The sequence below is a fragment of the Podarcis gaigeae genome (assembly GCF_964106915.1).
Source record: "Podarcis gaigeae genome assembly, chromosome: 3".
Lineage (NCBI taxonomy): Eukaryota > Metazoa > Chordata > Lepidosauria > Squamata > Lacertidae > Podarcis > Podarcis gaigeae.
The window spans coordinates 41,139,629-41,165,872 of NC_139680.1; the positions used below are offsets into that span (position 1 = coordinate 41,139,629).

The window sequence follows — 26,244 nt, forward strand, 5'->3', positions numbered from 1 at the left end:
TGTATGTCCAGCTCTAGCTAGAAGCTCCAGTGCAGAAACATTTTGTTCCTACTAAAATAACAATTATCTGTATGGACTTGTCTGTGGCTTGGGAAGATCTAATAAAATATAATCGGAACCCTGTGAAAGAAACTGTGTAGAAACAGTCTTGAAGCTTGCAGCCTTTGACTAGGAATTAGACAGCTCTGCCTGCCACTGGAAGTTCCATTTCACAGCATAATAAGATTACAACATTCCAGTTTCAATGAAACACAGTATTTTTAAGAAATCAAAATAGTTTCCATCAGGAAATTCCCAACTAGCTTTAATAAATTCAGTCTCTTCTAAGACTATCTGCTTCAGTGACAGCAGGTTAACATACTGTACTGATCTGTTCCCTGTTTCAAATTGAATTCCAAGATTCTCTCTGTCTTAATGGCTGGGAAATCCACTGCATGCAATTTTATATTTTTCCTTATTTTCTGGAACAATGACAGTAAATGGTCAGATCTGTTTTCAAAAGCATTTGATGTTTTTTGCATTCCTTTTCATCACTACATAGTTTAAACCATCCAAAATATTTCATCACATCCTATTTCCACTATTCCCCTTCTACAACTGAGTTTATTAAAACAGCCTTATACAAATTATTTCCATAAGTTTTGCTCTGCAATAATGTACATCATTACCCCACTTTACAGAAATTGCCATGTGCCCAGGCATTCCTAATCATGGGGATTTTTCTTTTAATGGATACAATCATGAGGACAGATTTTAAGGTTAAATAACCTTCACAAATGTTATTATTTTCAAGCAAGAGTAATATAATATTACTGCACATATACAGTGGTCTGTATCCGGTAAAATCTTAGTGTGAATAGTTCTTCTGCTTGCGCTAGATGATGTCTCTCATTTCCACCAACCTCCCTATTTTGTTGAAGGCCCTGATACACCACATTGCATGCCATTCTGGAAGCATTCCACAATCTTCAGGTGCAATTTTTTGGAGTAGCCAAAAGAAACAGCAAGGAAATCCCATTCTGTGAGAACTACATTTGCAGTTCTTAGGATCCAAACTAGTGTTTCCTAATGTGCCGCTCATAAAATTATAAGGTCACCACTAATACCAGCAACAGTTAGAAAATTTATTTTCAGTACAGGAACTACATGGATGGAACTAGAGCATAGAATGCAGTGCTGCTGTCCTATTATTTGCACAAGACATTCCTTGAGCCTTCCTCTTGTGCCAGGAGCTAAGCCCATCCCAAATACTAATGCACTAAACTATAGCAGGCACACTATGAAGGAGAATTTTGCAGGTGTGCCATCACCAGTCCCAACTTGTCCTTGGCACACTTGACTTTGACAAAACATTGTATCTTCCCTTGTGTTGCACTCCATATCCCATGGAGCTTGCTCAGGACACTGCTGCAGCAAAAGCCTCTAAATTTGCATTAGGACAGTGTTCTTCAACATTGGTTTTCCAAATATTATTGGAGTACAACCCCACCAACCCAAGCTGAGGTAAGGCATGATGGGATTTGTAGTTCAACAACATCTGGAGACCCAAGTTGAAGAATGGCTAGTCTACAAAGACAGACTGATTGCCTGGACTGTAACACAATGTTTAAAATATACATCAGAACTACTGTCATGCAATGAGTGAGATTTTTTTTTTCTGGGAAAGAATGTTAACCATACCCTTTCAGCTGAACAGGCAAATACTATTACACAGTTTTGTCCGTTTCTTCCTTGAAATATATCAAATGTTCATGACAGCATGAAACAACAGTTACCTCATTGTCAGTTCCCACATCAAGCATAACAGGCAGACACTCCTGGGGCTTCATTCCTCCGCATGCTGTGTAAAGTGCTAGTTTACCCACTGGGATGCCCATTCCATAACAACCAAGGTCTCCAAGGCCAAGAATACGTTCTCCATCAGTCACCACAATAGCCTAAAGGGAAAGCAGTATAAGCAGTGTAAAATTGGAAATGTGTCCTAAGCTCTTTTCATGTCCGTTCATAAATAGATTGATTCAAATTAAGAACAGTGGCAAAGCATTCCATACTGCTTTGGTGTGTTACCTTTTTTCTAGGGCTGTTATCTGAGCAAACAAATCTTTAGTTTACTGTAACTGCAAGAGGCGTAGTTGATTAATGTGTCCATTATATTTGCATATGAGAAACAAATAGATGCAAAGTGGGGGGGGGGGACACTGAGTTACGCAGATCTAGGTCTGGTCAATGTCTTGAAGAGAAACTGTCAGAGAATCCCATGTTCTGAGTTGAATGTTAAAGAAAAAAGGTGGGATAGAAATGCCATAAAAAAATGAATTTGCCCTGCCATTCATGGAAGGGTCTTTGATCTAACAGAGGTTACCACAAATGGAAAGGAGAAGGCGATTTTCACCATTTTCCCTTCCTCTTGCAGACCTCTAAGCCTGGGCCACCTCCACGTTATTCTAGATGGTTCTCTACTCCCCTAGTGCAGATATTGGGGGGGGGGGCACAAGAGGCTGCAGGCACAACTTCCCCTTCCACTTGAAGAATCCTCCAGTAGACAAAAGAGAATTCTGTGAATGGAAGTGGAACCGTTGGTTAAAATTTTTCAGTATTCTTAGGTAATGCAAATATGTGCTGCAGCAAAGTAATGTTGGAAAAGGTATTCGGGCCAGAATGCCTCATTTAAATCAGTATCTGCCATTTGTTTCTATTTCTATTTTTAAAAACTGCTGCCCAGGTAATTGGTGCAGCATTTTTAATTGAACAGTCGTCCCCACCCCAAAATCAGATACTCTAATTAATTGCTCAAACATTGATACTGAATCAGCTTCTGTGATTGAAATAGAAAGAAAGCTTGGCACCCTGATCCTAAACACTTGCACCAATGCATGACTAACATACTGCTATAGCAAGTCTGAATAATTACACTGTAATGGTCTAGCAACTCATATTTTCCAATGTAAGGATTGTTTTGCTGACAAAAGTAGTCTGGGTTTGTCTTCTGGATAAACTTTTTAAAAACTGTATAAGATGATGTGAACAAGTAAATTGCTTAAATATCAGAGAAGCCATTAGACGTCGTTACTGGTGAAAAAGAAGGGGACCAGACCCATTTAGGCCCAGGAAATTATAATCTCTATGCTCTTTATGTGCTACAGTTTCAGTTTCTTTTAATGAATTTTTCTTCTGCTAAATTCTTGAGGAATGCAGTCATAGTTATTTAAAAATCAAGTATTCGGTGCTGCATTCCATATAAAGTTTTCTGTTCTATTCTGTTCTGGCTCCACAAGGAAACAACATATAAGTTGGAAAGCGGTGTAAGTCCCATTGGCTATTGTCACTACCACCTCCCAGTAGCCAGAACATGGAAAGATTCACTAGTTAATGTAGCTGGAGGCACAAATGAATTCAGTGGCTAGCAGAACATTTTATAAGCTTTGGCTGGTGTGCCAAGCAGCTACCACTGTGGCCTAGCAACAGTGACCCCACATGTTGGTAACCTAAAGACTGGATTACTGTAATATGCTCTATGCACAGCTTCTCTTGAAGCTGGTTCAAACTGAGGTAAGCTAGGCTGCCAAGTGGGGCAACTACCATGATCATATTACACCAGTCTTGAAGGAAATGCACTGGCTGCCAAACTGCTACCAAGCCAAATTGAAGACAACACATATGCTCCTGTACAACAACTTGGTGCCTGGATATCTGAAAGAATGCCTGCTCCCATACATGTCTTCCCAAGTGCTGAGATATTCATAGGAGGCTCTGTTGGTTGTACCACTGCCTGCTGAGGCAAATTATGCAGCATCCTGGGGGACAGAGTTTCCCATCGTGATGCCAGGCCTGTGGAATTCCCTTCCCTCTAAAATAAGGCAGGCAACAAATTTGCCTGTTTAACTCAACTTTTCACCCAAGTGTTGCTGGCTCTTAGTTCCTTGCTTGGTTCTACCTATTGGCTACAGTGGTTTGAATTTTATTATGTTTTTCAATATTTTAATACATGGATTTTATTGCATTAGGTGTATATACTGTAAACCACACTAGTATCATTTAGGTGAAGAGTGGTATATAAATATTTTAAATAAACAAATAAATTGTTATCAAATGTGTAAATACTACAGTGACCTCAATTCCAATAGTGAAAAGAAAAAAGTGAGGGAGTCCATGTTAAAGATTTAAGGCATAAAAAACCACAGTAAAATGACTACTGTGCAAACTAGTATTCTGCATAGATCAGTAACTATGTACTATTCGAGGTGGCCACTTTTTATGAATATTTCATGTGTAGTAGTAAGGGACTTGTGGCAAACTTGTAATAGATTAGATTTTCAATTTACTTCCAATGATTCATAACATACATTTGGATTAATACTTTGTTTGGTGGTATTCAAATATACAGTCCTCTACCTACTCACAATCTACACCAGATCATTCTGCTAATCATATAGTTCAGCTCTGGCTTATATTATTATTTTAGTCATCCAGAGACCTGACACATATTACTTGTAGCTAAAGAACCTACCTTGATGACAGCTTCAGGCCATGCTTTAAGCAGTGTTCCAACATGTCCTCGATCATGGGGAGTGATGAAGAGTCCTCTGTAAGAAAATGATTTAAATTTAAAACTAGCCTTTTCAGGCATGAAGCGTTCCCTTTTTAAATCATTGGTATCATATGCACACACACACAATGTACACATGCTGGAAACACAACCAAGAACTGAGAATATGGCTAGGCAGACTTGATTTGTCACTGGGTGGGGGGTGTTTCCACAGAATATCACTAGAGTCAGAGGATGAATTTAGACACATGTACATCTAGGTTTTTTCTCCCATATCTGAAGAAGTGTGCATGCACACGAAAGATCATGCCAATAACATACTTAGTTGGTCTCTAAGGTGCTACTGGAAGGAATTTATTTATTTTGTTTCTCCCATATAAGTGAGTGGTTGGCACTCCTATGTGGAAAAGCAAGACATAGCAAGCAGGGACACTGCTGCAGTAAGGTCAGTATGCATGGGATAGCCCAGCCTAGCAATGTCAGGAATTCTGTAGCAGGGATGTGACTGTGCAGATCACACAGAAATGCATTTCATGTCTACCTGTTCTTCCTATACACATACCCACACATCATGATAATAGGCTACAGACGAAACACAAGTTCCCAACATTCCTTCCCACAGCATGACCAAAAAATGGAACCCAGGATGGGGTTACACAGACTTAGGATGGCATGGTTCCCTGTGAATTTCATTGAGTTCCATGGACAACATAAAAGAAACTGTAATCTGAGACACAGCTAAGGCAATATTTGCTTCTTACTTCAGGCACTGAGATCACCAGAAGAGAAATAGGTTCAGCCCGTACCCCAAAAGTGTACCCCTTTACTTTTACATATGTGAATGGACATCATTTATTCCCATAATGTGATGAACTTAGGAACAACTTTGCCGCAAGAGCAAACCAGCCCATGGCACTTGGTGACATGGAGGAACCCTAAAAAGCAATGCCACTCTTCTGGAGGGGAGAGCCAATATGATTCTGAAACTTCCTCTCATCCCACAAAAACAGGATTAGAGAGTGGCAAGAAGCAAGGAAGGCAATGCAAAACAGTGAGCAGGACACAGTTTTTAAAAACAGGCCTAGCCACACCCCTACTCAGCAGTAGGTGGGAGGCTCAGAAGCGACAGGGAAAATAAAAGACAATTCAATTTATTTTTCTTTCCCCCACCCAAACTGGCATGAATAGCTATGCGATATAATTTAAAACTCAAAATTCTTACATTTCTTTTTAAAAAGTCCACAGATTGCAAATAAGTGTGGCAAATACAACAATCTGGAAATGTGTTCTGTGAACCAAACTAATAACTGTATACATCTGTATACAGGAAAGCTGAAATAGCAAGAGTTCCAACTTTGGAGACTTTTTATCAACATTAAAAACTAACTAAAGTTAAGAGAGATTGTAACCCGGTATGCAAAATGCAATGAATTTTATACAACCAGAAAAAAACAAGGGGACCCCTGCACTGTAATAGAAAAGACCATGACTTCAGTTAACCTAGTGTTTTGATAACAAACTTAACTCAACAGATAAATATATAACAGGATTTATGCATATGGGAAATATGGAGTCCAGTTTAAATGAAGGGGGAAATGTAGGTGATTCATTGTAAAAATATAAATGCTCACACGTATTTCCATAAATTCTACAGTGCAGTTAGTAGGCTAACAATGCAATCCATTATATGACTCCTCAGAAATAAACCCTATTGATGTCCATAGGACTTACTATTAGGTAAACGAGTATAGGATTGCAGCCTAAATATAACTTTTAGCATGTTTTTTCCAGATACAGAAACCTGAATTTGACCTTATCTTCATTATACAGTATGTATTTTTAAAGCTATTTATATGTCAAAACAAAAAAAAATTCCTTCCAGTAGCACCTTAAAGACCAACTAAGTTAGTTCTTGGTATGAGCTTTCGTGTGCATGCACACTTCTTCAGATACGAAGAAGAAGTGTGCATGCACACGAAAGAAGTGTGCATGCACACGAAAGCTCATACCAAGAACTAACTTAGTTGGTCTTTAAGGTGCTACTGGAAGGATTTTTTTTTGTTTTGACTATGGCAGACCAACACGGCTACCTATCTGTAACTGGAGCTATTTATATGTGTTTGTCAGGAGTGAGATGGGGGAATGCTGCTGATTCTCTTGCAAACTCTCTGGGTTTTTGATACCAATGACTGTGTCTAGACAGGATCCACTTAAATAGTTCTTAAAGAATTCAAATCTGAAATAGCTGGTCTTCTAACAAAAATATACCCAAGGACTGGAAAGTAGCAAATGTAATACCAATTTTTAAAAGGGGGTCCATGAAAGTGCTAGCCATTAATATCTTAGCAAGGTAGTAACACTTCTGTTGTTTTTTGTAGGATACTAATATTTGCAGCCTTATTTCAGCCTTGTGCCAGAAATGGAGAACCCAAACCATATTAGGCTAAGTTTGTGTTCATGACATTCTCATGGGAATATTCCCATGCATCTTCTTAGACTGTCTAAGTAAGTCACAGCAATAAATACAATTTATCATTACAGCATCATAATGTGAGTATTTACCACAGGATCTTCTAAAATTCATAAGATTTTATTGGGTGTTTAAAATTAAACTTCTCATGACCCCTCCACCCTGATTTCTAACCCACATTGTCACAATGAAATTATTAGGTTTTTCTAGAATTAAAGGGGGGCGGGAATCACACTGCCCAGACACTACTGAGGTATTATATGAAATACAGTGTCCTGCTTCGGGCACCTAAGTTAGTTGAATTCAAACCCAAACAAGTATAAAGAAAAACTTTTCTTTTATGTAAAATATGAAATATATCCTCCCAGTAATTGAAAATCTATTTTATGAAAAGAGGTTAAAACAATGCAACCCATTTAGCTAGGAAAACGTTCAAGCTGGCATTAGAATTAAAATGTGCTAGAGATGAGATAATCATGTTAGATACAACATTCCAAGGATCAAGTAAAGAACATTTTAATGTCTGATGTTTTACTATGTTTTTATATATGCTATGAGCCACCCAGAGTGGCTGAGGAAACCCAGCCAGATGGGCAGGGTATAAATAAAATCATCATCATCATCATCCACACATAAAAATTGCTTGGATGCTAGTAAGGAAAAAATATTTGCCTTGGTTCTTTAAATCACTCTGTTCTGGAAGTCCGTTTGACTTCCAAAACATTCGAAAACCAAGGCATGGCTTCTGATTGGCTGATTGGCCCCAGAAACCATGCCAACAGCCAAAACCGACATTTGGCTTCCGATAAACGTTCACAAACCAGAACACTTACTTCCAGGTTTGCAGCGTTCAGGAGCCAATTTGTTCGTCAACTAAGCCATTTGGGAACCAAGGTACTACTGTATAAGAAATGTGATGAAAAAATAGCTATTAGAAATACAGTGGTACCTCTATTTATGTGCCCCTCTTGTTACGTATCTTTCAGGATATGCACGAGGCAAACCCGGACGTATATTTCCGAGTTTCAGCGCACACGTATGCACAGAAGCACTCTATGGTGCCGCACGTGTGCGCAGAACAGGCACCTCCAGTTGCAGAAACCTCAGGATCCGACCGGAGCTCCAGAATGGATCCCATCCACAACTGGAGGTACCACTGTACCGTAGTTATGAAAGGCAAGAAAGCCATAGCTCAGTGTTGGCAGAGCATGTGCTTTGCACAGAAGATCTCAGGTTTGATACCCAACATCTCCAAGTAGGGCTAGAAAAAACTTCTGTACAAGACCCTATGGAGAAGTCTATGCTAGATGGCTCAATGGTCTGACTTGGTATAAGGCAGTTTCCTATGTTCTTGTAGTATCTAACAGTATCCCAAATACAATAAATTTTTCAAACAAAAAAATCCGTAGCATCAGTTGGTGCTCACTGGAGTCACAACTTCAAACAGGACAAGGTATACACTTGTGGGGGAGGAAAGTTAAGTGTCTTATTGTCTCAGGATCAAAAATTGCCATAATATAATAACTATTTTTGAAAATTTGATATCAAACATCAAGATTGTCAAGCCACATTTGCCTCCACTCATAAATGCTTCTTATAATCTATGCTCTGTCGCTGGCTCCTAACTTGGAGATTACATGTATCTATCATAAACACACCAAACACATCTTGTTTCTCATGAAATGGATTCTAGTCCACAAAAACATGCCTTAATAAACTTGTTAATCCTTAAAGTGTTATAGGATTCTTTGTTGTTTTTAGATTATTTTCAGAATATTCCACTGGAAGTAAAACTGTTCTGTCCTCTAGATTAACAATTCAGGCTTGGGCAGCTCTTGGGAAAAGAGAATCCCAGACGACTCCTGTAACATTTTAGCCTGCATTAGCCTTTAAAGCAATCTGCAATTTCTCTGCTAAGAAGTAATTCTATCTGGAGAAGACTTTTCAGGCTGGAATTTAAAAAACAAACAACCTCAAAATGAGCCAATTAGGTCATTTACATGGAAGGTGATGATAAACTGATGATAATTTATCATTTTTCAGTGTATTTTTTACCCTTAGTTTTGTTTCTAATCAATTATCTTCTTCTATCTATTGGTATTCTTATAGCAAAATTCAAGCTTAAACTGAAGAAAGTAGGAAAAACCACTGGGCCGGTAAGATACAATCTAAGTCAAATCCCTTATGAATACACAGTGGAAGTGAGGAACAGGTTTAAGGATTTAGATTTGGTGGACAGAATGCCTGAAGAACTATGGATGGAGGCTCGTAACATTATACAGGAGGCAGCAACGAAAACCATCCCAATGAAAAGGAAATGCAAGAAAGCAAAGTGGCTGTCCAATGAGGCCTTACAAATAGCGGGGGAGAGAAGGCAAGCAAAATGCGAGGGAGATGGTGAAAGATACAGGAAATTGAATGCAGATTTCCAAAGAATAGCAAGGAGAGACAAGAAGACCTTCTTAAACGAGCAATGCAAAGAAATAGAGGAAAGCAATAGAATGGGAAGAACCAGAGATCTGTTCAAGAAAATTGGAGATATGAAAGGAACATTTCGTACAAAGATTTCCACAATAAAGGACAAAAGTGGAAAGGACCTAACAGAAGCAGAAGACATCAAGAAGAGGTGGCAAGAATACACAGAGGAATTATACCAGAAAGAAATGGATGTCTCGTATACCCCAGGTAGTGTGGTTGCTGACCTTGAGCCAGACATCCTGGAAAGTGAAGTCAAATGGGCCTTAGAAAGCACTGCAAATAACAAGGCCAGTGGAAGTGATGGCATTCCAGCTGAACTATTTAAAATTTTAAAAGATGATGCTGTTAAGGTGCTACACTCAATATGCCAGCAAGTTTGGAAAACTCAGCAGTGGCCAGAGGATTGGAGAAGATCAGTCTACATCCCAATCCCAAAGAAGGGCAGTGCCAAAGAATGCTCCAACTACCGCACAATTGCACTCATTTCACACGCTAGCAAGGTTATGCTTAAAATTCTACAAGGAAGGCTCAAGCAGTATGTGGACCGAGAACTCCCAGAAGTGCAAGCTGGATTTAGAAGAGGCAGAGGAACCAGAGACCAAATTGCAAACATGCGCTGGATTATGGAGAAAGCTAGAGAGTTCCAGAAAGACATCTACTTCTGCTTCATTGACTATGCAAAAGCTTTTGACTGTGTCGACCACGGCAAACTATGGCAAGTTCTTAAAGAAATGGGAGTGCCAGATCACCTCATCTGTCTCCTGAGAAATCTCTATGTGGGACAAGAAGCTACAGTTAGAACTGGATATGGAACAACTGATTGGTTCAAAATTGGGAAAGGAGTACGACAAGGCTGTATTTTGTCTCCCTGCTTATTTAACTTATATGCAGAATTCATCATGCGAAAGGCTGGGCTGGATGAATCCCTAGCCGGAATTAAGATTGCCGGAAGAAATATCAACAACCTCAGATATGCAGATGACACAACCTTGATGGCAGAAAGTGAGGAGGAATTAAAGAACCTTTTAATGAGGGTGAAAGAGGAGAGCGCAAAATATGGTCTGAAGCTCAACATCAAAAAAACGAAGATCATGGCCACTGGTCCCATCACCTCCTGGCAAATAGAAGGGGAAGAAATGGAGGTAGTGAGAGATTTTACTTTCTTGGGCTCAATGATCACTGCAGATGGTGACAGCAGCCACGAAATTAAAAGACGCCTGCTTCTTGGGAGAAGGGCAATGACAGGCCTAGACAGCATCTTGAGAAGTAGAGACATCACCTTGCCAACAAAGGTTCGTATAGTTAAAGCTATGGTTTTCCCAGTAGTGATGTATGGAAGTGAGAGCTGGACCATAAAGAAGGCTGATCGCCGAAGAATTGATGCTTTTGAATTATGGTGCTGGAGGAGACTCTTGAGAGTCCCATGGACTGCAAGAAGATCAAACCTCTCCATACTGAAGGAAATCAACCCTGAGTGCTCACTGGAAGGACAGATTGTGAAGCTGAGGCTCCAGTACTTTGGCCACCTCATGAGAAGAGAAGACTCCCTGGAGAAGACCCTGATGTTGGGAAAGATGGAGGGCACAAGGAGAAGGGGACGGCAGAGGACGAGATGGTTGGATAGTGTTTTCGAGGTTACCAGCATGAGTTTGAGCAAACTGCGGGAGGCAGTGGAGGACAGAGGTGCCTGGCGTTCTCTGGTCCATGGGGTCACGAAGAGTCGGACACGACTAAACGACTAAACAACAACAATCTATTGGTATTAATACTTTTATGGCATGGCTGGGGGTCACTTGTAGTTATTTGTGCTTGTCAGCAGATCATTGTAATCAATTCATTTTGACATGAGAAGGAAAAAACAATCTTGGCATAGAGAGAAGTTAACTGCTCTTGCACATTATGCTGTGGTAGATCTCCTAATACAAAAATTGTACTAAAAAAGGAGCAGGACATCAGTGATGTTGAAATATCCTTGGAACCTTTCTTTCTGGCACCTCTAGAACTTGAGTCTGATTTATGCATTACCAGGAAGGCATTACTGCTGAGAGAAGTAACAAAGTAATTTGCCTTTTCCATCTGGCTCCTACACAGCATACAACCCAGCCACAAGAAAATGGATCCCATGATGCAATAAAAATGAAGAAATCAGTCCACTGAAAGCTAAATAATGTCAGTCCACTTGACAGTAATAATACATAGGATAGGGCTGCTTGTCTTCAAACCTAAACATATTTACTAAGAAACATGTTCTACTGTTCACTGAAGAGTACATATTTTTAGGATTGAATCAAAAGAAGAACTGTGAACATTCCCTGTAGCATACACATGTTGGTTTAGAACTTCAGATGCAATAGTCAAGCTATATTTTGCCTCCAAACCCATTTCACACTATGATCTCCAATTCTGGTTTAGCAGTAGCAGCCACTGTGGTGGGGCAGAGCCGCAAAGCCACTCTCCAGTAGCAAGAGTTCCAAATTAAAGCCAGAGGCAAGTACAGTGGTACCTTGGGTTAAGAACTTAATTCGTTCTGGAGGTCCGTTCTTAACCTGAAACTGTTCTTATGCTGAGGTACCACTTTAGTTAATGGGGCCTCCTGCTGCTGCCGCTGCGCTGCCGCCACACGATTTCTGTTCTCATCCTGAAGCAAAGTTCTTAACCCGAGGTACTATTTCTGGGTTAGCGGAGTCTGTAACCTGAAATGTCTATAACCTGAAGCATCTGTAACCCGAGGTACCACTGCAGTGTATTTTGTATTGTTAACATCATTGTGGAAGTAACTCACAATCATAGTATTAATTCAGTTGCTAGCTGTGGTTTACATTTATTTTAACACAGAAAACAAAACAAAAAAGCCTACTTTGCAATTTAAGTAAAAACATATTTTTCAATATATTTTAGAAATAACATTTGAGCTCCAAATTAAACAAGTCTGATCACTTTTGGGTCAAACACTGTTATTACATTTTGTTCCAGTAGCATCAAACCTGGGCACCAGACAAACAACACTTTGTGTTTGATTAATTTTTACATTGCGAAGCTGTGGTATGTGACATAATTATGAGGAAGGTTTAGAACAGTCCATCTCTTTTGTTTGCTCATCAGTGGCAATAAGCAAGATGGACACAGAGACAAAGTACTGGAACCCCCAAGCAATACTGGAAAGACCAATCTGTTTCAAAATAGTAAACTTGGTACTTGAAAACAGTGAATACTATACTAACTATTCATTATTAACTGGCATAGCCATTCCATAATGGACAGACTCAGACAACCTGTTTGCAATTGAACTCTATTAGAATATGAGCTCCCAGAGGCAGGCACAAAGTAAACACTGACTGTGGGGTGACTGGAGATAAAGGAAATCAGACAGATTGAGGAGCAGGGGCTTCCTTGGGACATCTAGACTCATGATGTTAAGGTGGGGGGACATTTGTCTTTAGAAAAAGAAAAAGACAGACTCTGGTGCTTGCTTTTCCAGGAAGGAGGGGGTGAGGCTATTAAGAGAGGTTGCAGGAACTAGTGCTGACAGGTCTTGGAGTTTGGCCCAGATTGCTAGGACCTTTCTCTACTACAGAGGCTCATTGGAAATCTTCCAAGCTGCTTAGGACCTGGGGCAACCCCTGGAGTGAGAGTCTGAGAATGTGCTGACAGCTGAATCCAGAACTCTATGTGCTGCTGAGGGCCTGAGTGGATAATCTTGGAAGTTAGGGACACTATTGGAAGGCTGAACAGGGACAGCAAAAAGACCCCACTGGCAAATAAGAACATGGGGATAGAGTAGCAGATAAAGGACTCCGGAACAGCATTCTGTTGAATTAGCTCTTTCTCCTGTACAGTGGTACCTCGGGTTACAGACACCTCGAGTTACAGTCACTTCAGGTTACAGACTCCGCTACCCCGGAAGTAGTACCTCAGGTTGAGAACTTTACCTCAGGATGAGAACGGAAATGGCACAGCGGCAGCGGGAGGCCCCATTAGCTAAAGTGTTACCTCAGGTTAAAAACAGTTTCAGGTTAAGAACAGACCTCCAGAATGAATTAAGTTAGTAACCAGAGGTACCACTGTATAACAATGTAAGCTGTGGCAATGATACAAGCAAATAAGTTATCCTGAAACTACAAAAGCACAGAGAAGGAACCTCTGGGCTCTGCCATGAAAAGCAAATGGAACAAGGGCTGCTGGATGGGTCCTGTTTCATTTTGCATTGTAATGTGTTACAAACTGGCCTTGGAGATCATTTGAAGTTTGCCCAGAAGTATGTTGACATAGCCAACCACCTTATTCCTGTTGCCTCTGCTACTTGACCTAGCCCAGTCTGGCATAAGGGTAAGAGGGGCAGTCTAAGGAAGAGCTTCTCTCCATTGCTTGCCTTATGGATTATTCCTTCTGAAATATGAATGACAGAGTTCACAACAGCATGCATGGGGACAGCTGTGTAGTGTATGTAACACTTAGCATATGTAAAAAGTTATAGAAATAAATCAGTCCTAAACTTTATGCTTGACAGTGTTAAGGGCACCCCATGATGACATATTATTACAGAGGCAATATGTCAGCATGGCAGGTAAATATGTCAGGACAAAAACATGAACTTTTATCTATATTCACAATTTAATGCCATCCTATCAGTTGCCTTCATTTTTATTTTTAACTCACAGTAAAATTACTAATCTATTCAGGATGCCATCCACCAACTACTGCTCCTTCAGAGGCATTTATAAAATATTCAGTCTTCTGGAATCACACTGAGTCACTGATGAATATTCAAGATTTTGCAGTCCTGCTTCCTTCACATAATTCCCCTTATCCACCTAATATGTGTAACATGAGCAGGTAGAAAACTCTACAAATTGTATAAATTATTTCATTTTATTGCTGATTTTTATGCTGGCTATCACACAGAGTATATTTTAATTATGACTTCATTAAAATATATTAGTGAGTCATTGACCTAATAGACTGTCAAAACCTTGCCATGGAAATTTTAAAAAAGAAATTGGATGAATTCCTAAGGTAACATTTGAAAGGACTAAGCATCTGGACTTTATCTGGCTCGGAGTCAATAAAAAATCAACCCTAATTCATTAGAGAATATAATGTACTTATACTCCATACTTTTCCAAATAAATTTCCAAACATCTCTCTCTGTATAGTCTTCATCTGTACCTACCACAAACATTTGATGAAAATTGAAAAATATCAACCATCACACATGATCATCCCCTATAACCAGGTGCAACAAAATATCAGAAAACAAAAAGGGAAAAAACAGAGCTGAGATAAGGAAGCTGTAGCCCTCCAAATATTCAACTCAAACTCCTGTTAACCCTTGTCAACATGGACAGTTGTCATGGATAATAGGAGTTGGAGTCCAAAATCTGGAGAACCATAGGTTCCTTATCCCTTTAACAAAGACGCCTCATGCAGTGTTTTTACTTGATTTGTAATTATATTCTAACAATGCAATCCTAAGCATGCCACTTGTTCACATTAAACCATAGTTTTACCTTAACCATGATTTAATGTGACATGCAAACCAGGCCTATGTATTTTGATGCAATAATTTATGCAAAATGCACACAAGCATTCCCAAATTGCCTTTTCGGGGAGGATGAGAGAGACCTAGCCACATGATTCATCCCAAAAGTCATGCTACCTTGCTAGGCTTCTCAGAATGCAGGGTGACATTAAAATATGATTGCCCACTTATGCAACAGAAATCCACTTGTGCAACAGGTCTTTCCATTTTTCTTCCCTCCCCCTTCCAGCCCACATGTCCCCAAAATCTGCTCCAGAGGGTTCCCACTCTCCCCAAGTTGTTTGGGTGGAGCAAGTGGAGGCTGTAGTAGGGAAGAGAGGAAGGAGAAGCCCCATTGCATGATGCTACATTGCACTACATGGGATCTCATCCAATGGCAAGGATACATTAAACAAGACAACATAGATCAAGCTTAACAAATTATACTGCACTCATTCATCAGTCCAAGATGCAATTCTCCCTCACATTTGTGTGCAGAATGATAAGGAACAGATACTAGCCTTTAATTCAGACACCACTTTCATGTATATAAGGTGATTCCCTAACTGAAAGATACCACATTTATTTGAACATAGGATCACCTCCTACAAAACACAATAGAAATCCCTCTTTCTAGGAGAGGAAGTTTGTGAACCACATATCTGCTACTGATCTTACCAGAATTCAACAGGGAAGGGATGGCAGAACATGCTCTATCTTTTGGTTTACAGTCTACAGATTCACACTCAGTAAATGCAGAAGGTATTAAATATAAAATTTAAGGATTATTCTAAAATAGAATATATTTTCTTCAGTAGTTTAAGTTCCAAATGATGATAGTTTCTCGCTGCCCTGCTGTTTTCCAATTATTGCTCAAGATTTCGTTGGTGCAAATAATTGAACTTGCTTTCCATATTACAAATGGAAATGCAATCCTAATGTTTAGCCTCCTCGCTTTTCAGAAGTTTCCAAAACTAAGCAATGGAATACTTGGTCACGATTTTTCCTTACACTGAGCTTGCTAATAAACTTGAAACACCTGGGTGTTCCACAGACGGGGCAAAGAAGTTGTTTTTGGCATCTTAACGAAAACGTTCCATTGAACTTTCTCACACCTAAACTTGCAGCTTGAAAAAGGTGGTGATGGGGAGACTCCCTCAAAGAGCTGCTATTTTATAGGCGAATACTTTTCTCCCCCTCCCCACTTGATTTATGGCAAAGATAACCTTTTAATAAGGCAACAAGAATTGTCCCACACATGACAACATTTCTAATATCACTGTACATTGGAAATTTCAGTTACAACAGCTAGTATTTTTGCATTTTTCAGACCAGATACATGGTTAAACACAGATTCTTCTCTTCTATACTCTGCCAGCTCAAACTACTGCGCAATTCTACAGTAGCAATATCACTCATGTGCAGCTAAATGAGGCACCCCATATATACACGCTGAAATGTAGAGTGCCTCCTGTTCAGAGTTTCAGTCATTCAACCAGGCCCTTTTCCAGGATATTACCGGTACATTTCACTCCTCCAGTTTTCACACATACACACAAACATGCTCAGGCCTCCAACAGCCAGCCAGCATCCTGTGGTCATAATGCATGCTCAGTCCTTTTTAGGGCATTCTTGGGTTTTCTTCTCCTTTAGGTGTTTTTCCCAAAATATTTTTGTACTTTTGTAAACCTGTGACTTCCTTCAAGCCTTCAAATAGATGCACATAGATCATGTCATTTTGGCAACATGAGCATCTGCACTCATACGAAGTTATAAGTCGGCGATTAGTATATAGGAATCTAAAAGGAATTTTGCAAGAATCTTATATTCACACAGAAAACACACAACATCTCCTCTGGAGTTCCTTTGCACTGATGTCAAAAATTGTGTGGTGGTGGTGGTGGTGGTGGAGGTAAATCACCCCAGCTATTTCCAACCATTTTTATATAGAAGTTTAAGTAGGAGCCACTAGCACTGTTCACCTGCTCCATAATATTGAGGTACACATAAAATATGTACCACTATCGGTTGATTATGCCATGGAGACAATCACGTTTTATTGGCATATCAAGAGAGGCAGGTTCAAGAAGGTCATTCCATCACAATAGTATGTACTGGTGTAGGAATATGCTTGGTTTTCCTCAGGCAGAATATCTGCAGCTATGCAAAAGATTACAGAAGCAAAGGTTTTACTCACCTCAGAAAGAAATGCTCATCATCACTTCCCCCAAAGAAGTCCAAAAGAAACTCTATAGGCTTCTTTCCTTCTGACTTTTCTCAGCAAAAGTTTTTCTATATAATTTCCAGTTACATAAACAGTGCAGCAGAAGCATTTTACCTAATGGCAGCATGGCAATTTCTCTGGAAATGAACATAGCTCAACTTGTATGTTTAGCTACTATATACAAGCTAGCTGCCCTTAAGTGTGTACTTGAGTGAACAAAAATAACCTACAACCAAGGAATTGGTGGATACGCGGTTGCTTTCGACTTTCATTTTGTATCATAAAAATAATCACAACTCTTCATTTCAGGGTCATGGGTTCGAGCCCCACATTTGGCAAAAGATTCCTTCACTGCAGGGGCTGGACTAGATGACACTTGAGGGGCAGCGGGGCTTTGCTGATGCTACAAAGCGGCGGTGGCTGCATTACCCCATGTGTCAGCTGTTAGGCAGGGGAGCTAAGCAGCCTCAACAAAGCCCTGTGGGGGCCCTGAACATAACTCACGTGTAAGTGGGAAGTTGCCTCTACTCCTAAGAAGCTGCTATACTATTTCTTCTTAGACAATTAGCAGGATATACTTTTGAGCATGAATTACCAGCAGGTATTTGCTTATACAACAAAAATTTGGCTTATATTTCTCAATACTCTCAAGACTGTATTTTAGGTTAGCTGACATCCCCCTCCCCCCTTCGTACCACTGAAATTAGGAAGTATAGCTTTCTGCGAGACCAGCATCAATTTATAGACACAAAGGATATGTTGTTTGACAGGTGCACACTAACACTTTGGTGGTACAACTGGCTTTAATCTCCTTTAAACAAATCATGTAGAACGTTAATTGGAACAAAATCAGTTGTGGTTGAAATATACCCAGGTTTTACTATGAAAGCTCGTTCACTGTGACAGAGAGTCCATGAGATCTCTGGTTTGTAACCAGAGAGCTGTGTATTTTTAAAAATCATGTCATTACTGACAATCAAGATGCTGAAACCAACAGCTGTGGGAACTCTATATAGTAGACCACACACAGAAACAGAGGTAGTGCATTGTATACTGGGAGGGAAACAGTTTGTACTGTTGAACTTGTGCGTTATGAGAAATTTTAAGGCTACTGACCTGTTGAGGTATCATGTAATACCTACCTAGTGATTATCAATGGGAGCATTCACATTGAAAGATGCTTTCAAAGTAAAAACAGAATTGACAAAATACAAAGCTCTACAGTCACTCAGTGAATATTTCCAGGGTGAGGAGGCCATAGTCAGGTATTGATATAGTTCTCTCACAAAACATAGAAATTTAAAATGTGGTTCATAAATAGTCCAAGACACAATGGGGGGGGGGGAATCTTAAAATAAAACATCTTATACCTTTCACTCAAAATTTGGAACACAAAATCTGCCTCATAATAGTGGCTAGCACTTGGCAGAGAACAAGGAAAAAGCTATACATGGGGAAATGACTGTGGGAGTCCCTTGTTCACACACCAGGCTCAGAATATGGTATTGGGAGAAAGATGGATTTGCAGTAGTCCGAAATGCATTCATGCTTGCAGAAATCAAGCTGTGATTGCTAGTAAACTATAGAAGCACCTTACAGCAGGATACACAAAAATATACAGCCAGGAGATAAAGTTAAATATTCTAATAGTACACAGTCACAGTTATTAGACTACAGCCAAATATTAGGACAAGTTCAGTACTACTGGTCTGGCTCTTGATAGAGATGAAATTAAATGTCTGTATCTTTCTTTAGTCAAAGAAATGCATGTATATTAACATCTAGAAAAATTAAAATACAAGAAAGCTGCTTCTGATCTTACATTTCCTTGCTTAACAACATGAGAAAGGAGCTGAAAAGAACACATGTGAAAGTGTCCTGCCAAACTCCCCCACACAAACCTTTAAGATGCAACTGCTATCAGTATATTTTATGTTAAAGGCATCATAATTCACTGGGTAGTGTACAGCAGTGATTATGGTCCCCTTCTTGCAGGTTTACAACTTAAAAAGAAAAAGAAAGCTAAAGGAAATCACAGAACAATAATGTTAGATGCACTCCTATGAGGATCTTTTATAGTGTTAAAATAAAGCTACGTATGCAAACCATATTGTGAACAAAACAAAGCTTGTCTTTGATGTATTTAATGCATGTTTCATATCTAAGAATTCACTGCCATTCAATAACATAAAATAAATATTATATCAAAAAACACTGGATGGAAAGAATCTAGTGCAGAAGTCTGCGTCTATAATTTTGTCTACCAGCTTTGGAGAGACAAGTCAGGAAGCTACAAATCTAACATCCTGTAAGGATATTTAATTAAGTTAAGTGTTACGCCTACATCTTTAAACCATTTGAGAGGAAGAACTATTGAATACCTGTGGCAGGGAATAACTGTGGCAGGAAAGAGGCCTGTTTTCCCTCTTATATGTACAACACACTAAAATATTAGAGAGAATGGGATGCATGTGAACACCTTCCATATTCCTATATGACCCAATTTTAGTGGTTACGCATCTTATTTTGTATAGGACAGTCCTCTTTTTTATCTTTAAACCAGACTGCCCATTCAAGTAAGAAGAGCCCTGAACATGCCCAACAACAGTTAGGACCCCCACTCTCTGTTAGGCTACTTGGAATACCTTCTGGTGTGGGTCCCAAGGTGTCTGATCAGTGACAGTATCAGGTGAACAGAAGCTTGGAGCAGGCTTCCCATTCCCTGTAATGGCCAGTCACAGTGGTGACATGCAGACCAGGAACGAAGTGAAGACAGCAGGACTTTGCTGTTCCTGCATGGAGATAGATTGTGTCCCATAAATGAAATGGTAGTGGGGGGTGGGCCTGCTTCCCTAGCAGATTTCATTTCATTAGATCACAACTGCATTTGTGCCAGACTGAGTACATCAAAATTGTAAAGAATTACAAATATTTTATGACCTGGCCTAAATGGGTTAAAAAAAAAAAGCTTAACAAGCAAGGGAATGTAACTGAAATCTAGTGTAACATTACACCTCTTGTCATTTGTTGGGTTTGGAAAATCTGGCTCAAAACACAACACATATGTAGTTTTCAAAACTGTAATTATTGCATGGGGGGAAATACCTAAGTTTATTGTTGATTTGTGATATAATCATTTTTTAATGAAACACAGGGAAAGCAGGAATTATCTCAATATCAGATAAGTTACCAATGCAAAAATCTATAAAGAGTTGTGGATCTGCTGGGATACTAATACCAGAAATACCACAGCAATCCCCAAGTTAAGAGGCTTTCTAATGACATAACTATACTATTCTGTAATTTTTATACTATATTTTACACTATTTTCCTGAAACACTAATACAGAAAGGAAATGGCTTATGTTTCCATTTTAGTAAGATGGGGTCCCCCCTTCAAATAAGACTTAAAGAAAAATCTAGACGACCTATTATGCCCATTTGGTAACATCAATTTACTCTATTAGGAGGTAATTAAATAATGCTGAGGAGGGACTTCAGTTTTATTATACAGTACTGGTTTATGGGATGGACAGTTAAAACAGGTTCATGAGAAGGGGGGAATGATATTTAAAAAATAATATGGGCATGAGGCAAAAGCTGGAAATAAATTCTATTATGTCAAAAGCCCTCAATAAAGCTAAATGCTCAGAAACATGCTAGTAACTAACCTATATTTTCAGTTAAACACTACATATGCAGCTTCATTCACATTTTGAACAACGTAACACACCATACTTGATTATATAAAAACTCAGTGTACAACTGTAACACAATAGACAGATTTGCACAGCATGATGCTGACCTGACCTAATTCGCAGGGCTATTATGAGGATAAAATGGAGATGGAGAAGAATCATGTACACCACCTTGAGCTCCTTGGAGGAGAGATGGGATATAAATGTAATAATAAATAATAACAATCCTAGTTAAGCACAGGAGGTAGCCCTGGGAAAGGAAAAGTCCACTGGCCTCTTAGAAATATACAATCACGCTCTACTCTGATGACCTCAGATATCTGAGTACTTGCTCCACAGCAGTCATTTCCTTGGAGCAGACAGCAGTGCTATTTTACAAGAAAAAAGAGGTGCCAAAACTCACCATGAACGCCTCCCTTGTTCTCTTATAATGGCAATGGCACCCATCTGAGAGCTGCCAGAACCAAGTTCCAGCTGGCATGGGAGTTTAGCCTGAAATATGTTGTTTCTGTGCAAATCAACATAATGGTGGAGATATAGTGGCTGTGGGTAGTTTAATATCATAAGGTTCAATGGAAGATATTTTACTCAAAGAAGGAGACAAATGAGAGCCGGTGACTTCAAAAAGAGGAAGAGAAAAGCACTAGCTATTTCACACCACATCTAGATCCTGATCATGGGGTGGAAATCTGACTGTCTCCAAGGTCCTATCCAATTCTGGATCAGATGGACCAGGAAAGTGCTTCCTCCTAGGCTTCCTGCTCCTTCCAAGGTCAATAATGCACAGAATGTTGGGAGCCCGCCACTTCCAGAAACACAAGCTCGCAGAGCTGGCCTGGATCTCGGCACTCCTTTCCCTTAATCAGTGATGTGGGGCAGAAAGGTGTTCTTAACCAGAATATTTTTCAGTGCTGGAAAGTGCCTGCTCCATGTGGCACTTTTTTTCTTCTCAAAGAAGCATAAAATGTTCCAAAGCCCTGCCCTCATTCACCCAACTATCAAATTATTGCTATCACAGCATTTAAAACAATAATACATATTTATCCAGGACAATATAGTGCAAATTATGCAAATTTTTTTAACACAATAATATCACACACACATCACTGGAATTCAACTGATTCAGGTTACCAATCAGAGAGTCAAAAATGAAAGAGTGCTTTGTAGGGTTGTTTCCTTCATATTTCTAGCATTAATACAACAATTATAAAACCCTGATTAGAATAAGGAATTACAATTACCATTAGTATTATGAATTCACTTATTTTCAGAAGTGATTATAAATTCATAAACAGCAGCAGATCTTTCCCTTTAAGATGAAGTATAAAAATATTGACTTCTGAGCATTTTACGCATTGTGTTGCTCAAACATTTCAGTAGTGGAGTTTATAGCCCCTTAAAAGAGAACCAAGGGAATCACTGTAAACAGTGATACTGTATAAATATACTATGAGAAAACTCTGATAAAATGAAAGAAAGAAAAAACTTGGCTACCAACACAACTGGAAGGAAAATAAATGTGAACTGCAGAGGCTGCCTGATGTTGCCAAGGGCAATAATAGCATCTTAAAGTGATTTTAAGAGTTCTCCTTTCAACATTTGTACAGAAAAATAAATTACAAAAATCAGACCTTTGTAATTTTTATTTTGAAACTGTAATCCACCCTTGTCATTAACAGTGCTAACATTTTTCAAATTATTAAATCAATGTTGGATATTTTATTTTACCTTTTATTAACATACAATATTGGTCCTTCAACAAGTCTAGTTCAATTCGGCAATGTTAAAAAAAAATATAGGAATGATTAAAACACTGAAGTACCAGTTTATTTTTGTAGTGCAACACAAATTACAGTTTACCTATGCTAAAAGTACACTTAATGTAGTTTGAATTATCCTAATGATTCCAGTTTTGGATTACACTCAACTATGCTGTGGCGGAGGGAGCAGAAACCAGCCAAAAGGAAGAAAGATACAATTACTTGTATGTGAAGGATAGCCTTACATACCTTGGCCTCCGAAATGCTATACCATATTGTTGGCATGCCAGACCCACAGTGGGAGTATAAACAATAGGCATAAATCTTTCAATATCAGAAGTCAGCACTTTATAGAATAGTTTTTCATTTCGATCCTGAAGGCTCATCAGCAGAATATATCTGTGAAAAATGAATTATATAATTATACAGTCATCTAGATGTAGACCAAAAGTGAATCAGATATACATAGGTATTTTTTCAATTAAAGCTATTTTTCATCTCTGAAAGGATGTCTCTTTCAAGTTCAAGGCACATAAAACTATAGCATATCACCACCAGACTTGAAATGAAAAAAACACATATTGAAATAAAAGCCTCAGGAAATGTGACATTATGTGGCATAACAATTTTATTATTTTTATTATCTTTAATTTATTCCCCTTACAGTATATCTTTGGTGACAGAAAATAAATAATAACACTAGTTTGAATGCAAATTGTTACACAATTATATACTCTAATAAACCAAGGGTGGCTAACCAGTAGTTTGGAAAGTGGTTTGGCCTTCCAAACGTTGCTGGAATCCCAGCTCCCTTCATCCTTGACCCCTAGCCATGTTGGCTGGAGCTGGTAGCAGTTGCAGTCCCACAATATATGCAAGGCCACAGGTTAGCCACCCCTGGAAACTATAATTTGTCTGTGTCTACTGCTCTGTTAAGTTTGGGAAGGTTGCTATGATGATTCTGCTATCTCTTTTTTTACCTCCCCCCTCCCCCAATTAATACTTAAGTCCATTCAGTTGCTCCAAAAGGTCCTGAGACTTTCTGAAGCAACCTGTTAGCAGTGCTTGGCAGCTGTGACCTAAAGGAAGGTCCTCTAAAGCTTCTTTTTCATTTGCTTTATTCATTGATTACATTTTCTCCCACCTTCTCCAAGAGAATTTAAGGTGAAGAGTACACAGGCTTCTCATGTGGTCCCGCATCAGAAAATGATTAGACCCAAACCCATTTATGTTCAACAAGGATGCTGCTTGTATTTCTGTGCCTTTCATATCATATCCACTGCAAATGCAGAAGCTCATTTGGACACTGGCCAGACGTGTCAGATAATAAAGGTATATAATTGCAGTGTAAAATTTCCATTATAAACATTTTATCCATCAAATGGGAAAATAACTAACATTTTGCACATTCATTTTTTCCTAGGTATTTTCAGAATTGTTTGCCAGACGTGCATTATTTCATGTCCAATGAATACTTTTACCTCCCCTCCATCTCTGTCTTAGACACATTTGAAATCCAGGAGGGTTTCCCTCTCTAAAGCAACCAAGTTAATAATCTTTCATTCTGAACAATATGTAGTTTTTCTGGATGAACCTTTTGGACACACCATTTCATTTCTATAGGAAAATGACAGGTGGAGAATGTATTATGCATAACCTAATGCAGACTATGCCAGACAGTTCAGGCATGCATAGCAGCCAGAGGAGAGGGCTGAAACACAGTCTTTTTCTGAACAGTTGCCCACTTTCGTTTTATTTCTTCATTTTCCAAAACCAGCTGCTTCTATTTAAACCCCTAATAATATTTCATTCTCCTATGCATTTCTTTAGGAAAAAAACTGGGACTGCAGATCCTGCAAAAGTGATCTTTTCAGCAAAGTATGTGGAAAAGACTAGTGGAATTTTTTTTTCTTGCTTGCTTGCTTTTTTAGGGAATACCCTTAAAAAATATAAATGCAAGAAAAGTTTGGATTTTTGTCCCATATCTCATCTGCCACCAAATAAAAAATAAGCAAGCAACTACAGAAATAAAGTGACATCCAACACAATGTTAGCACAAGAAGGTTGAGACTTGAAGTTGTTGTGCCCAGCTTAACTGCCACCAAATATAATTATACGAGTTGTGCCAAGTGGTCATGCAACATCTTTCACAAGCACAAAACTCCCACTGGATTTGGTTGGTTCACTAAACCAAAAATTCCCATTTATGAAACCACTGTTGAACAAACAGGCTGCCACAAGTGGATATAGTCCTTCATGTTAAGAACAGAAGCAAACCTGACTCTTAATTTAAATGGTTCCGTACTGGTGCTGTGCATATATCATAAAGACCCTCTACTAGTAAAGCTGATGCACTGCATGGAGAAAAAGAGGGGGGGTCAGGCCTCTCCTACTCCCAGTGGGTGGGTGGGGGTTTGAAGCAACTTGTGGGAAACATCATCCCCTTCAAAACCACAGGAACCAATAGTTACATATGCATGTTACTCCAAAACTCCTACCAAATGATGGCAGCAGAGAGCAGTGAGCAGCTTAATGCAAAACTGGTGTAGCCTGTCAAATAAGCTAAAGGGAAACAGCTTCACATAGAATTGTAAATAAGAGTAAATAAGATGCACTTCCATATCCATTGTGGATGCTATATCTGCACTGCAGTACGTACAATGAAATGTGCCCTTGTATGTGTGACAAAGAGAGTATTCCACTGAAAACACTGCAGTGTGCATCAGGATGTACCTTTACAGGCATGTCAAAGATTTTACATGCCTATACTTCTTACATTTATACTAGCAATATTAAAAACACCTCCAAACAAGCCAATACATGCTTTTTTATTCCATAATTAAGCATTTCACACATATTTTTCAAATGGTGCTTTAATTTTTAGTGCAAACACCAGTTCTGTCAACTGCTCAACAAAATTATCAATGTTTAGACTTAAATTACCATATAATTGGCTACTAATCAGGGTGAGCGGCTGTTCGTGCACATACAATTCCATGCTCAGTGTTCTTGTTCAGAAAGAGGTGCTCAGCACACTCTTTGGAAAATGCCCAAGCATGCAGTGCTTCTCTCTGTTCCTATCATGTTGCTCTTTTCAACCTCCTCAAACAGTCCATTGTGCTGAAGAATTGCATAATTATCAAGTTAACATGAGGACACTGGCCACTGTGATTTGTAAATCAAATGTCTGTATATGCAGATCACACTGTCAACCACCTGGTAATTATGGCAGCATAAATCATTGTTTAAGTCAGAGGTAGGCAACCTAAGGTCTGTGGGCCAGATGCGGCCCAATCGCCTTCTCAATCTGGCCAACGGACAGTGTGTTTTTACATGAGTATTTAAAATGCATCTCTGAGTTATTTGTGGGCCATATTAACTCATTCTAGGGACGCAGGTGGCGCTGTGGGTAAAAGCCTCAGTGCCTAGGACTTGCCGATCGAAAGGTTGGCGGTTCGAATCCCTGCAGCGGGGTGCGCTCCCGCTGCTCGGTCCCAGCGCCTGCCAACCTAGCAGTTCGAAAGCACCTCCGGGTGCAAGTAGATAAATAG

The 26,244-nt window shown here is 39.2% G+C and overlaps 2 protein-coding genes across 10 annotated transcripts in view; one reads left to right on the forward strand and one right to left on the reverse strand.

Annotated features, from left to right (window-relative positions):
- The window catches only part of ME1 (malic enzyme 1), a 118,257-nt gene that overhangs the window by 67,493 nt on the left and 24,520 nt on the right, over positions 1 to 26,244 (reverse strand). For all 3 annotated transcript variants that reach the window (XM_083730388.1, XM_083730387.1, XM_083730389.1), the window contains 3 exons: positions 22,943 to 23,092; positions 4,508 to 4,583; positions 1,776 to 1,937 (listed from right to left, as the gene is read on the reverse strand). In XM_083730388.1, the coding sequence (XP_083586514.1) occupies positions 1,776 to 1,937; positions 4,508 to 4,583; positions 22,943 to 23,092 (388 nt within the window). The remainder of the gene's footprint in view (positions 1 to 1,775; positions 1,938 to 4,507; positions 4,584 to 22,942; positions 23,093 to 26,244) is intronic.
- PRSS35 (serine protease 35) overlaps positions 1 to 26,244 on the forward strand; it is a 152,954-nt gene that overhangs the window by 62,602 nt on the left and 64,108 nt on the right. The window lies entirely within an intron of this gene.